We start from the raw sequence: 17,632 nt of genomic DNA on the forward strand, positions 1-17,632 counted from the left end.
GCTGCTTTTCATTGCTTATATTTCATACATTTGATTTTTTTTAGACTAAAATGAACTATTGTATTACCTGGCTGTATACTCCTGGGTAGACATCCAGAGGACTCTTAAGAGGACATCACAGAAATAATTTGCACATACATATTTATTGCAAAGATAGGGAATCAAAATTGCAAAGACAGGATATCAATCTGGATGTCTGGTAAAAGACAATAAAGAGAATGTATTACAGGCTGGAGAGATGGCTCAGTGGTTAAGAGCACTGACTGCTCTTCCAGAGGTCCTGAGTTCAAATCCCAGCAACCGCAAGGTAGCTCACAACCAACTGTGATGGGATCCAATGCCCCCTTCTGGTGTGTCTGAAGTGTACTCATATACATAAAATAAATCTAAAAAAAATATTTCAAATGCGCAATGGAATTTTATTCAGTTATAAAAGAACAAAATAACATTCAGGGGCCAATGAGGTGACTCAGTAGGTAAAGGCAAACATGAGTGGGGTGTGGTGGTTCACACCTTTAATCCCAGCACTTGGGAGGCAGAGGCAGGTAGAACTCTGAGACAGAGAAACCCTGTCTGAAAAACAAAAAATTTAAAAAAAAAGTATATATGAATGAAATAATCATAAGGAAATCTTTGATAACCAAAATTTCTCTCTCTCTCTCTCTCTCTCTCTCTCTCTCTCTCTCTCTCTCTCTCTCTCTCTCTTTTGAGACAGGGTTTCTCTGTGTACCCCTGGCTTCTTGGAACTCACTTTATAGACCAGGCTGGCCTCAAATTCACAAAGATCTGCTTGCCTCTGCCCCCTGAGTGCCGGAATTGAAGGTGTGTGCTATCACTGTCCAAAATTCTTTATGTTTTTTGTTTTGTTGTTTTGTTTTGTTTTTCAAGACAGGGTTTCTCTGTGTAGCTCTGGCTGTCCTGGAACTCACTTTGAAGACCAGACTGGCCTCGAACTCAGAAATCCACCTGCCTCTGCCTCCTGAGTGCTGGAATTAAAGGTGTGTGCCACCACACCCGGCTCCAAAATTCTTTTTTTAAATGAGTATTGCTGTATATTAGGCACTACCAGGTTTGCAGAACTTGAATTACGTGGCGATGAGATAGTTGAAGCAGGAGCCCTAGGTGAGGAAGCTCAGATGCAATCTCCACAGGGATGTGGGGAAAATATATGGCTGATTCCATCAGGCCTTAAGCGACACATAGCTGAGGCCAGGCAGAAACAGCAGGAGCCCCTGGAGGTGTCACCCTGAAGTCTGGACTTCATTAATGGAGTCCTCTGTAGAAACAAATTTTCAGCTGTGTTCCCTGACCAAATTGGGCCTTCTTCCTGCTAGGTGAGCTCTCTACCTTCCCGTCCCGCCGGATTCAGTTATTCGTGGGTGCGAGGGGGACCGCGAACCTGGAAGGAAATGGGAGTAAAAGAAAGAGTCGGAGGACCAAGTAGATTTAACCTATCAAGGTTAACCTATTAGGCTGAGGTGCCTTCTTTTTAAAGCATACATCGCGGGGAATATGGGAGGGGTCAAGGGAGAATTATACAAAGAACAAAGAAGTGGGCATCTGCTGACATGGGGGCCGAAGTCAGGCGCCAGGCAGCGGGCACTCTGGATCTTATCTCTGGAACATCGATCCTCCTTGACAGCCTTGGGGGTCAGGCTGGGCTCAGGCGTAACTCATGTCCTTGGATGGCATGGGAACTCAGGAAGAGATAGGGAAGAGGGGACTATAATTCAGCTTTTACAGCCTCAGGTGCCAAGAAAGGAATAGGGAGGGAGGAAGGGGGGTGATAACCAGCTCTTAGTACAAGGCCATTTGGCCTGTTAGGGAGATTGTGAAGGGCTCACTTTCTCACGGGATGGTCTCTGACACTACCTTTAAGCTGTACTTACAGCCTAGACTGATTTAAGATTTTTTTTTCCTCCTTCCTTTTATATTTTTCTAGTACTTGCTATGATAACTGTCCCTTCCCTCATCATCCCTTTGGTACCATCAGCAGCATATGAACTCCAGGAGGTCCCTGACTGCCTGAATGCTTTTTATGCTCTCTCCTGAGAGCCCTCTGCAGCTGTCAGGGACCAATCTAGTCAAATAGACACCTCCCCATTCCAGTGGGACTGGGCTGTTGGTCCTCTGATCTGCCAGGACTGGCTTTATCTTCACCTGATTACAGTGCAGACATCAGTTGGGTTTCCTTCATTTGCATGTAGCTTCCGTGGGTCTCCAGAGAAACCGTGTCAGAGGATATTCCCCAAAGTGACAATAACCATGCTTTGTCTTAGCATTTTGTCAACCCGAAGCATGGCTTCATCCATGCCGCAAACAGAGGGTCCTTAGTGCAGGCCGCATTCCATCACCCTGGAAGATATCCCCAACAGACAGATCTGAGTGTGTGACAGAGGCACAGAAACCTTGGTGGTCCTGGGAGTGCTGGGGACCAGGCTATGCTCCGTTCTGAAGGCTTGTGCATAATGGGAATAATGTGTCCCTGCCCATCTCCAGAAGTTTTCTACCCTGCAGGGGAAAGCTCAGGCACGGTTTAACAGATTTAACCATTCCAGGGCAGATCCTATGGAGGCTGGGATCCCCAAACTCAGGATCCACTTCTGCCCTTGACCCACTCGGGTTTACCTTAGCGAGGGAGGAAGAATCTCCACCCCCAAACTCTTGGACCTCAGGATAGAGTCTTCTAAGGTCCTTTGTGATCCTGAGTTTTCCTGGCCTGGGTTCCATTCCCCCCGCCCCCCCCCAGTTTACCATCCTCCCCACAACCTCAGATGTTGGAGGCAAATGAATCCAGATTAGAGGCACCAGATTCCTACTTCCTGTCCCTGCACCTGCCCCAATGCTGTCTCTATTCAGGCTTGAGATGCTGCTGTTGCCATGACAACATTTAATTCTCAGAGGGGCTGTTTCTAAAATGCAGGTCTCTTTTTGCTTCTGTCTTTTTGCCCCTCTGACAGTATGACTTCCAGGGAGGAAATTGACTTCCTGGGACCTCTTATTCCTTATAGGCTGTCTCCCCTGCTCCCCGGCCTCAATTCATTCATCTGTATAATGCAATCATAAGAACCTCTGCAGTCTCTCCCAAGCTGCTCAGGGCTGGAGCTCCACTCTCTGCAGCACAGTGGTACCTACTCAGAAGACATCTATGGCCAATGGTTGCCACAGGATGACTTTACTCCCAGGTATGCGTCCTCAGCTCTGAGATCCTGGCCTTGCTTGGACCCTGGGGCCATTCCTAGCTTCGGACTTATTGCTAGACCGGACGATGCTGCTTCTCCCAACTCTTCCATTTAACTCCAGTAGCTTTTCCCTGACCTGTGACCTTTGCTCTAGCCACTTCCTGCTGTGTCACCTCTTCCTCAAGCCAGTTCTACTGCTGGTCTTCCTGGAAGCCCAGAGTCTGAAAAGAGGTCAGCTGATCCCTGCTCCAGTCCAAGTAAGCAGCATGTGAAAGAGAGAGACCTTTCCTGACTGATGCCCTCCGCTTGAAATGGGGCCACAGCACTCAGCTCAGCCACAGACCTGCTGTAGCTTCCATTGCTTGGGAGCTGTGTTCTCCCAGAAGGTGAGGGGCTCCTACCAGGCGGCAGGATGGACATCTAGGGAATGGTACTGCAAGGTAGGGGGCAGGATGTGATAGGATCCAGAAGAGACACCACTCTAAGGTGAAGGGCGTTAGGGGGTCATTTCAACAGCTGGGGACAGAGATTCTGAAATGGGAGAGAGAGAAGAGTCCCTCTTGTGATGATGAGAGAAACTAAGATATGCCCTCTGGCTGGCAAAAGCCCCACAGGCCTGGGATTTCTGCTATGTTTACTTCAGGTGATTCAACTTAACGCTTCCCACTACAAGGCCTGGTGGGCTCAGTTGTAGGGTGAGAGATGAACGGAGTCTAGCCCTTCTCTGCTGTCCAAGGACTCAGAGTCCAGCCCTCACCCCTGTACTGCTATAGTGGAGAGGCACTCCACCTACTGTTCATTGTGGAACAACTGCCTGTGCTTGTCGAGAGTGGCAGCTGAGAGGGGTGTTGGGTTGTAAGCTTCCTGTACATCCTAGAGGGGCCAGGTAGGGGCTGTGGCTTCACAGAGGCGCTGTACTCCCATCCTGGGGTGTCCCAACACTTCCCCGGGCAAAGTGTCCTGTTTCCAGAAGCAGGTCTCTGAGCATCACAGAGGACAGGCAGCTCCCCATGTCCCCCTTGGTGACCACCACTGAGTCCACTCCTCAGAGAGATGTGTCTTGTACATTGCTGCCTGCTGGGGGAAGTGGAAGGGAGGGGCAGCAGTGGCTCAGACACAGCAGGGCTCCCCCCTACCTCCTCTGTCTAGCATTAAGTCTTCAAACCTTCCATTTTCTTTCAGGAGATAACCTATACCCTGTCTTCCTGCAAAGGGGGATGCCTGTTTCAAAGGGCAGGACACTCCAGCCATGTGCCCCAAGGACTTGAACTTCTGTGAAGTGGGCTGACAGTGCTTCCTCAGAGCTGCCAGACTGAAATAGCTCAGCAGTGGAATCTAGAGGGAGCTACATTTGTGGAGAGCCAGCCTGCATGGGGTTGAGCAAGCCAGACCCTCTCTGTTTTGCATAGCACCTCAACTTGGGGGAATCAGGTGGAATTTTCCAGAATGTGGCCCCTTATTTCTAACCGACTGGTTTTCTGGGAAATGACAGCCTGACCTCATGGGAGCTGACCTCATGGGGAGCTGACCTCATGGGGAAGCTGAGCTCAGCTCAGTTCTAGTTTCACTAAGACTTCTTGCCTTCAAGAGCTGAGGGAAGGACAAGGATAACATGAATGGTCCTGTCTATTCTTGTAGCTCAAATGGTCCAGCTCAGACTACACCTAGGGCTGGCTGCAGACAGGTCTGCATGACAGACAGGCACACTCAAGAGTCAGGGAGCAGGGGCTGGTCCCTGCTACCTATGTACTGTCAAGCTTTGGCCTCAGGTGGCTGCCTCCAGCCAGATGGGACCCTTAACTTCAACAAGGCCACTCCAAGAGTCACCAGGAACCCCCTGCCCTGGATCCCCAGTGTAGCTACAGACGCTCCTCCCTTTGCTCTGTTCCTGTCCCTGGTCCACTACCTGGGCTCAGCAGTTATCAGAGAGTGACATCTGAAAAGAATTTGTGGACACTGCAAGCCTTCACATCTCCCTGCTCCAAACCCTGGAGCTGTGTCTTTAGAGAGCATGACTTACCAAGTCCAGGTTCCCCCTTCCCCACTCACAGGGTCTGGGCCTTGAACATGGGTCCTTGTCCCCAATCCCAAGAGGAGGCTTAGACTTTTGGGGGTGGGGAGGATATACTTGTCTGACCTACATTTTGGGAAGACACCCCCCCAAATCCTGCAGGGATAGTTCGGTCTGTAAAGACCGCCTAGCCTCGCCCATTCCATCTCCCCAGCCCCTCCTCTCTAACGATCAGCTTTAAGGGGTTTTCCTGCCTTCCTTCAGTGACCTTCAGTGCCTTGATCTCTAACTAGTGCCCTTTCCCCTCATCCCCCATTTGACTTCAAAACTGCAGCCCAATCAACTTGAACTCCAGTTGTGCTGTGGATGTTTCTAGAAAGAGACAACCAGGAAGAGTCTGGGAGGAGTTTGCAACATGCAGGTTGAACTGGTTATCAGAGTTCAATTCAAAACAAAAAGGAGGGGGGCAGGTTAAAGGTTACAGGGGTGGGTGTGGGGTCAATGAGACAGTTTAGAGGTAAAAATCACTATGAGTTTGAGGCACATTTTGGGCCAGCCTGGGCTAACTAGTGAGTCCCTATCTCAAAACAACAGCAATAAAAAGTTACAGTGGCCATCCATTCTGCAACACTGGCCCAACTGCTTGCTTTTTTTTTTTTTTTTTTTTTTTTTTTGATTTTTCGAGACAGGGTTTCTCTGTATAGCCTTGGCTGTCCTGGAACTCACTTTGTAGACCAGGCTGGCCTCGAACTCAGAAATCCACCTGCCTCTGCCTTCCGAGTGCTGGGATTAAAGGCGTGCACCACCACGCCCGGCGAGAAGCAATCTTAAATCAGTAAAGCTAACTAATTGGGGTGAACATGTTCTGAGATGGAGATGTGGCTCAGTCATGGAGTGTTTGCTTGGCAGCTGTGAGGCCCTGGGTTCCGGTTCCTAGGCTCCATCCTCAGGACTGCTCAAAATAAATAAATGAAAGTCTCAGAGCCACTATACCAGAAACTGCACAGGAGTGTAAGGGCAAGATTCAGCCCAGTCCTCAGGGATCCAGCTTACCGAAATAGTCAGCAGTTGAGAAAAAACCAACCATTCTAGACTCTCTCGTCTGAGCTAGCTTCTTTTGTCCTGTCTTGAGTTATATATAGTCTTTTTTTTTTTTTTTTTTTTTTTTTTTTTCCGAGACAGGGTTTCTCTGTATAGCCCTGGCTGTCCTGGAACTCACTTTGTAGACCAGGCTGGCCTCGAACTCAGAAATCCGCCTGCCTCTGCCTCCCGAGTGCTGGGATTAAAGGAGTGTGCCACCATCCCCGGTTTAGCTATATATAGTCTTTACCTAGAAGGGAACAATGGAGTCTGGAAGAGAATAGTTCCTGTCAGGGTAAATGGCCAATAGAATGTGGCTAAGGGGCTTGAGGACAAAACCTGCTCAGGGCTGTCTATCTGGGCATTGCGGTGAGATGTCTCCTTAGTTAAGAGAACATATTGCTCTTTCTTGGGACCCAGTTCCCACCACACACATCAGGTGTCTCACAGCCTCCTGTCACCAGCCCCGAGGATCTGATGACCTCTGGCCTTCTTAGGTGAGCGTGCACACACACACACACACACACACACACACACACACACACACACACACGGTGCACATAAATTCATGCAAGCACACACACATACACACAAAAAATTAAAAACTAACAGATCTTTAAAGAAATAAAGAGCCAAGAGGGCCACATCGTCCTCCGCTGTTAAGAAGAGTCCTCCGCGCTGCCTGGTGGTTGTCATTACTGTGTCACAGATAAAGATGCCACACATTTCAAGTTCCATTGACAGAAAAGCTAGATAGGTCTTAAGAACATTTAGCAGTTCCTAGACGGGAAAATGACACAGGAATTGGAGTTGGACTTCCCTCTGGGCACCCAGCACTTATTGGCTACGGACTTTGTCAAACAGTTTTGTCTCTCTGTTCCTCCGTTTCTCCACCTGGCAAGTGGAGAAGGTGACATACATGAAGCCAGGGCACGGTAGTTATCTGGAAGTGTTTCAGAATAATAGAAAGCTGTCCCTTTCTGCATGTGAAGAGTTGAGGATGGACTTAACTTGAAAATAAAAGTTAACATCATTTTTTCCGTTAGGGTAACATGACCACTTCCTTCTGCCTTGGACATGGGCCTTGGCCCTTTGATTTAGTGGGCTGAGAAAGGCGTTCCTCACGCAGGCTTTCCAGAACTGGGACGCCCGAGTATGCTTGAATACAGACTGTAGATTCTAGATTTTTAAATAGAGTAAGGGCGGGGAGACCCACCTACTCGTCCATGTCCGACTCGGGCATGCTGGGACTTGCAGGCTGGCTGTCCGTCCTGTGACGCCAGGGCCGCTGGGAAATGTAGTCCTTAATCTGCCCTGGAACGGAGGTGTCCTGCAGGCCCACCGGTGACAGCTCGGGAGGTAGGCTGCAATGACAAGGATCTGAAATAAGTGCAGAGTGGGAGGGGGCTTGCAAGCTGGTTGCTGGGGCCCTTGTCCTGTGGGTGCCAGAATGGACACTCCTAACCTGCTGCTGATGCAACGGGGCCTGTTGGGTGGGGTGAGGGGCAAGGAGCAACGGGACACCCACAGGCTCCGAGGAAAGAGCAGCGGGGCTGGGTTATTTCTCCAGAATAAGACCCTCCTAGCTGAGACTGAGGCGAAGGCTGTCTCCCTACCCCTATTTGGACACACCACCAACCTTTCCCAGAGAAGAGCCAGATGGACCACAACTGCTCCCTGAAGAGGGCATCAGAGCTGTACCCAGAAGCAAGGAGACCAGAGAGCATACTGAACTCCACTGGGAACATCTGGGGCGACACCGAGCAAGGGGCAAAGGGGTAGAAACCCATTTTCTGGAAACGTTGAGAGACCCATTGTAGGAAAGACGGGGAAGGCCAGAAGGAGAAGAGAGATGACCAGGCTCTCTCTTTTCCCTCCACAAAGGCCCCTTTCTTCATCCCCACAGCCCCCCGAAGCAGCTCTAATACGGAATGGGAGGTTCCCACCTGCCCTACCCCAGGGTTTGACAGCTCAGCATGGACCAGTCTGTGGCAATCCAGGAGACCCTGGTTGAGGGGGAATACTGCGTCATCATATCCTTCCCAGTTGTAGGTTGCCATCCAGATCGTGCCTGCTTCAGCCTTGGGAGGTGGGATGGAGGGTGTGGAAAAATTTCTCTCGAAGCCATATGGGAAAAGGTAAACCAATATTTACCAAGTATTCACTTGGCTCTGGTCTCTCTACCAGGTGCTTTACATAGGTAGCTATTTTCTCAACCAGCTGCAAAGTTGGAGACTATTATACCCATTTTGCAGATGAGGAAAACTCAGAGAGGTGAAGTCGTTTGCCAGTGGGAGAGGGAAAGGCAGCGTGGTGGAGTGGGCCGGATGGGGAGTTTCGCCCTTTGGCTTTCAGTTTCCCTTCACTCTGAGCAGCAGGCAGTCCAAGGTGTGCTGTGTAAGGGAGATAGCCGGCAGAGCCGCCTGCTCGGGCTGGTGAGGTACCGGCTGGAAAATGACGCCCAGGAGCATGCGTAAGTAGGGCTCAGACTGCCTGTGTGGGCCATGGGTGGTTCTTCAGTATCCTCCAGCTGGACTTCAGTCATTCTGTCTGAGTCTCCTAGACTAATTAACACAATGATAGTGTTCTGGAACACCGTGTTCTAAGCCTTTAATAATCAGCAAGATGTGATGTGGAAGCTTTTAGAGGAGAGGCAGTTATATCAAACTTGGCCAGATTTTGAGTTTGTGTGAGTGCCCGAGTTTAAATCCGGATGCTGCAATCCTATGCAAATTGTTCTTCATAGCTCCATTTACCCAGAGTAAAGTACAGAGGGTTGAACTGGGAACGAGCGAGCACATGCACCAGGAAGCTGAGGCAGGACTGTCACAAATTCCAGGCCATCCTGGGCTACATTCTAAGCACAGCCTAGGCTACAGAGTGAGACCCTACCTCAAAAAGGGAAGGGATGGGGTTGAAGAGATGGTTGGAATGTGTACTGCTCTTGCATCACTGGACACTGTGCATGGAAAGGGCCTGAGCCATGCGTATGGCTAGGGCACTGCCAGCTAAGCACTAGGGACCCACAGGTGACCACAAGCACTCTAAGCTGGGCCTTCCACTCATTTCTGCCCTTAGTCTCTTCCTGTATACACACCGGAGGATGGCCATCACAGGAGACGATGTATCTCTGGACCAGATAGTGCCACTCTCAAAAGATTTTATGCTGGAAGAAGGTGCCAGTTGGGCCGGGTGGTATGCTCTCCTCTGGGTGGCCCCCAACTCATCTCTGCCCTCACTGTAAGGGAGGGTGGTGGCTATGTGGGTGGGACAGGGATGTTCAGTTGCTAAAGACATTCTCGTTTCCTTCCCTCAGTGTCCCCAGATGGTGAACTCTACATCCTTGGTGAGTAGCCCTTTCAATCTGGGTCCCTGTTAGGTCAATGGGACAGGTTCCAAAGACAGAAAGATGAACGAGAACATGCCTGGATGGGAGTGATGCTAGGTGCCTGAAATCCTAGCATGTGGGAGGCTTGAGGCAGGGGGATTGCCTTGAATTTGAGGTCAGTCTGGACTTACATTGTGAGTTCTAGGCAAGCCGTAGACTGACAACAAACCAAAAGAGAAAATTCTTGGGTTGGTGGAACGGCTTAGTGGAGAAAGGTGCTTGCTGTCAAGACCAACTTTCCGAGTTCGAGTCCCAGAACCCACTAGGTAGAATGAAAGATCCAGCTTCTGGGCTTTTACTCTAGAGAAAACTTTCCTGGTGTCCATACTACGGTGACTAAGAATCAGGTGCTACCCTCTACCAGCTCTTTTTCCTTAATCACCCCTTGTCAGTGCGTTTCAGTCCTCCAGGTGGGCTCCATCATCACCTCAGACACCACAAGTTGTAACCCTCCTCCTCCTCCCCTTCCTCCTCTCCTTCTTCCTTCTCTTCTTCCTCTTTCTCCTGCTGCTGTTCCTCTTCCCCCTTCTTTCCCTCCTCCTCCTCTTCTTCCTCCTCCTCCCCCTACTCCCTCTCCCTCTCCTTTTCCTTCTCTTCTTCCTCCTCTTCTTCTTTTTGGTTTTCCAAGACAGAGTTTCTCCATGTAGCCCTGGCTGTCCTGGAACTCACTGTGTAGACCAGACTAGCCTCGAATTCCTCTGCCTCTGAGTGCTGGCATTAAAGACATGTGCCGCCACCACTGCCCCGCCAGTTCGCTCTTCTTAAAAAAAAAAAAACTATCCCATGCTCCTCTTCTCCCCTTCTCTCCCTGAGCCCTTTCTAACTTCCTTCCCCCTGTACCTTTCCCCATGGTGATTCGCCTGGCCTCAGTCCTTTGAACCAGTGAGCCCCCACCCAAGCAGCTTCCCAATAAACCTACCTTTAATGTAAAAAAACTTACCACACTAACTATTTAGAGTGTGTGTATGTGTACTTGAATTACCATGGTGTCTGTGTGGCGACCAAAGGACAGCTCGTTCAGGCTTGGCAGCAAACACTTACCTGTTGAGCCATCTCCAGTGGCCCCAGGGTCCCCTGCTCTTGTAAGTGCCACATCTTTCAGCTTGGGCCTCTCCTGTGTGTAGTCTTTTCTCCTCATCATGTCATTCTCAGGGCCTGGCTCTACGGTGGACCAGCAGATAGGCAGGTGCTGCAGTGCACTTCTGCATGCTCTTCAGTTCACAGAGCTGGAGAACTTAAATCCACATTACATCCCAATCACACAGCAATCTCCCAATCTCCTCTTCCCCCAAATGTAGGAGTGCTCTGCTGCAAGCACACCTATGTGCCATCAGATCCCTTTATAGATGGTCATGTGGTCATGAGCAACATGTGGTTGCTGGGAATTGAACTCAGGACTTCTGGAAGAGTAGCCAGTGTTCTTAACTGCTGAGCCATTTCACTAGCCCAAGTTTAGGCTTTCTGATTTGCCATTTTGCAGATTCTCTCTCTCTTTTTTTTTATGTTTTTTTGTTTTTTTTCAAGACTTATTATATATACAGTATTCTGCCTGTATATGTGCCTGCATGCCAGAATAGGACATCAGATCTCATTATTGATGGTTGTGAGCCATCATAGGGATGCTGGGAATTGAACTTAGGAACTTTGGAAAAATAGCCAGTGCTCTTAACCTCCAAGCTATCTCTCCAGATCTCCTTTAAATAGTTTCTCAAGGCAGGGTTTCTCTCTGTTTCCAGGCCTGGCTGTCCTGGAACTTGCTCTGTACACCAGGCTGGCTTTGAACTTACAGAGTTGTGTCTGCCTCTGCCTCCTGAGTGCTTGGATTAAAGGTGTGTGCCACCTCCACCAGGCAGAGTCCATTCTTTTTTTAAAAAAATATTTATTTTTAACTTATGTGCATTGATGTCTTGCCTTTGTGTATGTCTCTGTGAGGGCATCAGATCCCCTGGCACTGGGGTTACAGACAGTTATAAGCTGCTATGTGGGTTCTGGGGATTGAACTCGGGTCCTCTGGAAGGGTTAAGTGCTCCTAACAGCTGAGCCAGCTCTCTAGCTCGCAGAGTCTCCTCTTAATACATTTTAGTATTTAGCTACTGGTGACTGCATTTCTTGTCTCCTCTCTACAGGCTCTGATGTGACAGTACAATTGAACACAGCTGAACTCAAGCTTGTATTCCAACTTCCCTTTGGTTCACACACCAGAACGTTCCTCCAGGAAGTGGCCAGAGCCTGTCCAGGTAGGTAAGAGCCAGGTTTCCTGGAAAGGCTGTGTTGGCTGAGAGCACTGCTGTACTCTCTTGGTAGTGACAGTTGACTTTCCAACCCCATTGGGGTCATACAACTCAGTTTCCGCACCATCTCAAGGCTGCTGGCATGGAGTCACAGTGCCTGGGCTGCCAGCTAGCTACACGTTTGCTTTCCCTTTTTGAGATGAGGGTTTCGCTCCCTATTCCTGATCCTTCTGCCTCAGCTTCCCTCCCGAGTGCTGGCCTTACAAGCTTGTGTACCACACCTGGCCGGCGTTTGGTTTTCTGTTTCTGGTTACTAAACCTGAATGTTAACTGGGCTGTGACTCTGAGGATTCGGGGCTTCCTCCAAGTTAGCAGAGGGGTCCAAATTCTCCAGTATCCATAGCTACAACCAAGAGAAGTCTGTCAAATGTATTCCGCTCAAACCCTGCTCTGTTCCCCATTGCAGCTGGAGAAGAAAAAAAAAAAAAAAGGCTAGCTTTGGCCCAGCAAGAAGAAGTTGGTGCCATTTGACAAAATTTGTTTAGATGGGAGATCAGCCAGGCAAGCAGAGAGGTTGTGTACAGAGCGGAGGCCCAGTGACAGAGAATGCAAATTCATGCTGCCAGGTGCTGGGGCTCAGGTGCTCACCGGGCACTGATAAGGAGGAGTCCCTTTAAAGCTAATGTCTGGTCTCTGCAGGAACGTACGAGGGTTTGTCTCCTATGACAGCTGCCTATGGGGCCTTAACATCCGGCTCCAAGCATTTCTCTAGGTGTGCCAGGAAGGTGACCGACTTTGGAGGCTAGTTTGGTAAAAGGAAATCAGGACAAGAATTAATGGAGCCTTGGATGGGTTTAAGTGCTGTTTTGTAAATAGTTAATAATAAATTAATGAATAAATAAGTAAATAAACAAAATGTAACATAATAAAGATAATTTATGATTGTTAGTAGTGGTTGCAAGCAAGGGTAATAATAATTATTAATATTAATATTGAGATTGGACATCCCTAACATCGAAGTATCAAAGTGGAAATCTTCCAAAATCCAAACTTTTTTTTTTCTGAGAAAGGGTTTCTCTGTATATCTTTGACTGTCCTGGAACTGGCTCTGCAGACCAGGTTGGCCTCAAACTCAGAGATTCACCAGCTTCTGTTTCCTGAGTAGTTTGTTTAAAGGCATGTGCCACCATGGCCTGGCATATCTAAAGTTTATCATTGATGTGTCATGCTTTAGACTCCTTCTTTCTTCCTTCCTCTCTCTCTCCCCCCCCCCATCCTTCTTTCCTTCCCTCTCTCCCTCTCTCTCTTTTGGTATTTTTGAGACAGGGTCTCAGTACACATAGGTCTGGGTATCTTGAAACTCAGTATGTGGACCAGGCTGGTCTTGAACTCACAGAGAATCTGCCTCCCAAATGCTGGAATTAAAGGTGTTTGGCACCATATCGAGCTAGAGTCTTTTCTAAGCCTGTTAACTCTTACCATACCTTACAAGGTTGGTATTATCAGTGTCTCTTTCTATAGATAAAGGAACTCAGGCCTTAGAGAGGGCAAGGGCCCTGCCTGCATGTATGGCTAGTGAGCTGGCAAGGTGGGTTCCTCCTAGGTGAGGCCAGGATTGCCTGGGTGTCCTCTGCATCCTGGAGGGCTTTGCTTGAGAGCTTCCTTGGCTCGTGCCTTTCTTTTTATGTAAACAGCTCAGAGGAAGCTTCCCGGAGGAGGTGACATTGAAGCTCAGACTATAAGGAAAACAAGCACCTCTCCCACTCCCCACCCCCCAAATCAGGCAAAAGAAGGAGAAAGGGCATTGGGCATCCGGGAGCAGTGGTTGGTGCTACTCAGCTCGGACAGGTGTGGAGAGCCAGAGGATTGAGCAAAGGGCAGCTCAGGAAGAGTAACAAAGTCCAGAGAGGCTTGGACTCTGCCCTGCAGCTTGTGGAGAGCCCTTCAAAGAGTTTCCAAATGTTTCCAGTAAGATTTGGCAGTTTGAGACACTCCACTGGTGACAGGTATGGAAGGCAGTGAGAGCCTGGTGCAGGGAGAGCAGAACAGTACGTAGGTGGCAGGTGCCACCATGGTTCAGACATAAAGCATAAGGCTTAGGGGGCTGGATAGGTGGCTCCGCCCTTAAGAACACTAGCTGTTCTTGCAGAGGCCCTAGGTTCAATTCCCACCATCCACGGGACAGCTTATAACTACCTGTAATTCTAGTTATAGAGGACCTGACACCCTCTTTTGGCCTCCTTGTGTACTATTTATGTGAGGTGTAAATGTACAGATTCTGGAAAAACATTCATTCCCACAAACTGTTTTTTAAAAATGAGGCTTAGACTAGGGGTGTGGTCATAGGACTTGGGACGATGGGATAGATAGAATAGAAAGTAAGGAAACCATTCAGATGAGACCCAAGGTACCACCGGGGCCAGGAGTTTGCACTGTGTTGACAACTTCATCCTAACTGATCAGAACACTGTCTGTACAACTACACACTAGATGAATATTTGCTGAGTGGATGAACAGAATATGGTATTGTTATCTGTGGTCAGGGTCCAGGCTGAGTGTTCCAGGTTCTTGGCCTCTTATCCGAAGCATTGAAAAGTGGGGCTCACACAGATTTGCAAAAAAAGGCAAGCTAACGTCAGCAGAACAAAGGCATAGGGTAAGTTATAGAGGGAGACACTGTCAAGATCAACTCAAGGGTCCTGGAATATCACCTAGTGTTAGAAGGGACTTGTTACTAAGGGGTGTAGTATTGATTGATTGATAGGTTAAGTCATGTACTCATTTTTTCTATTGTGCGTGCCCCTCCCCATAAAGCACCTGATTTTAATCATATGCACTCCCAATTATGCATAGGTATAAAGTGGTAAGTAGAGAAATTTCCCCTGAAATATTACCAGAGGACACAATTTTGCTCAACTTCCCATTTACCCAAACTAGTTCAGGCCAGATTAGTCCTTCCATTCTTCATACATAGATTCATTGGGAATAGGATTGAATAGAAAACTGTCTAAATTTGATTGAGACGAGAGGTAGGAAACCCTAACACTATTGTTCAGAGATGGGTGTATGTGTATCCCATAGAGATAGGAGGTGGAGGTGGTTCTGAAGTTGCTGGGTGTATTGTTCAGATAGGTGTGTGTGTGTGTGTGTGCATGGTTTGTGCAAATGAAGGACTTAGGCAGCCAGAGGAATTATTTCAAGAGGCGTGTGTGTGTGTGTGTGTGAGAGAGAGAGAGAGAGACAGAGAGAGAGACAGAAACAGAGAGACAGAGAGGAAGAGAGAGATATTGATTGAGGATATGTCACTTTTTATGTCTGTCTTGCAGACTTCTCACCCCCTCTTTCCTCTTTCCTTGGGGGTTCCACACCCTGTCTGAGGTAACCAACATGGAAGTTCTGTACCAACTCTTATTGCTCTGACCATCAGGACAGGGCTTCCTTAGGAAGGAACCTGGGTGACAGGGACAGATCCTTGAATTCCCACCAGCTAACACTTTCCATATGAAGGGATGAGGCTCTCCTCCTTAATCCTCCCTGGGTGAGGTAGTGCCTCAGTGAAGAAACAGACAGGTGAGGAAAGGGGCAAGCTCACTTCAAACTGAAATCCTACCGTAAGCCAGACATTTTCCTAGCTATCTACATGATGCAAAACAAACTGTGGTTATCTTGTTTCATTTCTGGAGCAAGAATAGTAAGGAGTGGATTTCCTGTTTTATTGATGAGTAAGTTTCTGACCCAAGTTTTAGGACACCTCCCCCCCCAGTTCTAGGAACCCCAAGAGTCTAGTCTTTCCCATTGACCTCAATTCTGCAATTAAAAAGACTAATAATGGCAAGGTATTGTAACACACATCTTTAATTCCAGTACTCAGGAGACAGGGGCAGGTGGACCTCTGTGTGTCCAGCTGTACACCACCACCTCCCAGTTTAAAAATATTGTTTTTTTTAAAGGAGAGGGGCTTTTAAGTATCTTGTACAAGCTGACACAGCAAATATAAGAAACTTATCCTGAGACCATTCATGAGTTGAAGTAACAAGTAGGTTTTTGACACTAAGACCCACAAAATGCCACAATTTTAGTTGAGACCCCAGCTCTGCCACTCTCTGTATGTGAATGTGGACTTTTTTTTTTTTCCACTTCTTCAGACTTCAGCTTTGAAAGCAGTGCCTAGCCATGCCACAACCCAGGACTTGAGCTTAGATTTCCTCAATGCAGTTGGATCTGGTTCATGCAGTTATACAAGCCGAGCAGGCAAGACAAGAAGGGTTTAGCAAGAAGGGTTAATGCTAAGGTTTGAGAGTCAGGACTGGGTTTGAGTCAGAAGTAGAGGTTGCTCAGGAACTTCTGCAGGGGAGGGGTACACATTGGATTAGGAGTACCAGAAGGTTGTCTTTGTGTGTGTATGTGTGTGTGTGTGTGTGTGTGTGTGTGTGTGTACAAGGTTTCAACATGTTGCTCAGGTCTGGGATTCACGATCTTCCTTGCTTCCTAAAGCCTGAGATTATGAGAGTAGCTCAAGCTGATCCTGAACTTCTGGTGTCGTCGTCGTCGTCGTCGTGCCCCCCCCCCCCCCCCCGCTTTTACCTCCTGAGCTTTGAGATTATGGATGTCTGTTCTCTCCCTCAGCCCCCCACCAGTTTTATGTGGTGCTGGATATCCAACCCATAGCTTGATGGTGCACGCTAGGCAAGTACTCCTAACCAGCTGCATCCCAGGCCCCAGAGGACTTGTCTTAATAGTACATTAAATAACATACGCAATATAGCTTATTTCTAGTTTGTCTGTAGTGGCCAGGAGGTTTCAGAAGAAGGATGAGGGAAGTTAAATCTCCAGCCTGCTCTTTAGTGCTGCATCTGGTTAAGTCTCTACTTTGCATATCCTTCCTGAACTTAGTTGCCTCCTCTATAAACTTGGGATAATAATTCCCCACCTAATAAAGTTTGTTGGATAATGAATCAGTCCTGCTTTGGCAGAGCCCTAGCTTCTTCACTTCTGTTAATTGCATTTGGATTTCAGATACAAGCTGAGCAGGAGCGAAGCGGGCTTGGGGAGTCTCCACCACATACAATCTTACAGAAATGCAGCTGGCTTTTCAACCCCGTGGCTCAGTCCGTGCTCCATTGTCCCTGCCACAGGTTTCGACCCTGAGACGCGGGATCCCGAGTTCGAGTGGCTGTCAAGACACACATGCGCGGAGCCCGATGCCGAGTCGCCGAAACCGCGCGAGTGGAATTCGGACCCGGGTACCCGGAGTGGGTTCGCGCCCATTGGAGGAAGCAGGCATCAGTCTCGGAATGCACGGCGAGGATTGGAGGATGTCTTGCCTAGGGGCCCTGGCTACATTCTGCTTTGGGGCGGAGCCGCTGAGGAGCCGGAATTTCTATTGGCGGAGGAGATGCATGAGGGCGGGCCTGTGAGAGGACGGAGACCGCTCGCCGGGCGGCGGGATGAAGCGCTTGAGGAAGCAGACTGGGAAATGTCGGCAGGCGGCGGCTCTCGGGAGCGCGACTGTGCAGGTCGGGCGGTCTCTGCGGAGCGGGGCTACGGTGTTGGGTTTTCGGGAGGACTGGCGGGTTGGCAGGTGGCTGCGTGGGGGCGAAGGTCAAGGCCTTGGCCATCGGCGAGGCGGGGATGCTGCGGCTCAAGTTCTGCTGGGAAGTTACTCTCCGCCAGGCGTGGGGGCTACAGGCCGGTGACCGGCAGGTACCCGGGAGTCCTAAGGCAGAGGGGTTAGGGAAGC

General features: G+C 49.0%; 1 protein-coding gene, 2 long non-coding RNA genes and 1 other non-coding gene across 8 annotated transcripts in view; 3 read left to right on the forward strand and 1 right to left on the reverse strand.

Annotated features, from left to right (window-relative positions):
• Positions 1-1,445: 1,445 nt before the first annotated feature.
• On the reverse strand, positions 1,446-17,070 carry Gm12915 (predicted gene 12915). The gene is made up of 4 exons (NR_151694.1): positions 16,823-17,070; positions 10,703-10,895; positions 7,490-7,637; positions 1,446-2,355 (listed from the first exon to the last, which is right to left on the reverse strand). It is a non-coding gene; the product is annotated as a predicted gene 12915 (long non-coding RNA).
• On the forward strand, positions 2,206-5,821 carry Gm32117. The gene is made up of 2 exons (XR_376640.4): positions 2,206-3,568; positions 4,365-5,821. It is a non-coding gene; the product is annotated as a predicted gene, 32117 (long non-coding RNA).
• Positions 7,543-17,632, forward strand: part of Inpp5b (inositol polyphosphate-5-phosphatase B) — a 59,685-nt gene continuing 49,595 nt past the window's right edge. For 2 of the 5 annotated variants that reach the window (XR_003954882.1, XM_006502804.3), the window contains exons 1-7: positions 7,543-7,632; positions 8,180-8,306; positions 8,649-8,746; positions 9,352-9,449; positions 9,590-9,619; positions 11,788-11,898; positions 17,028-17,408. Coding sequence is in view for 3 of the 5 variants with exons in the window: in XM_006502804.3 (XP_006502867.1) it covers positions 8,250-8,306; positions 8,649-8,746; positions 9,352-9,449; positions 9,590-9,619; positions 11,788-11,898; positions 17,028-17,408 (775 nt within the window). In the remaining 2 variants the exon portion in view is untranslated. Of the gene's footprint in view, positions 7,633-8,157; positions 8,307-8,648; positions 8,747-9,351; positions 9,450-9,589; positions 9,620-11,787; positions 11,899-17,027; positions 17,409-17,632 lie in introns of all 5 variants that reach the window. The other 3 variants (NR_126474.1, NM_008385.4, XM_006502805.2) reach the window with 2 other exon arrangements.
• Mir698 (microRNA 698) lies at positions 9,497-9,605 on the forward strand. The gene has a single exon (NR_030480.1). It is a non-coding gene; the product is annotated as a microRNA 698 (primary transcript).

The sequence above is a fragment of the Mus musculus genome, chromosome 4, assembly GCF_000001635.26.
Source record: "Mus musculus strain C57BL/6J chromosome 4, GRCm38.p6 C57BL/6J".
NCBI lineage: Eukaryota > Metazoa > Chordata > Mammalia > Rodentia > Muridae > Mus > Mus musculus.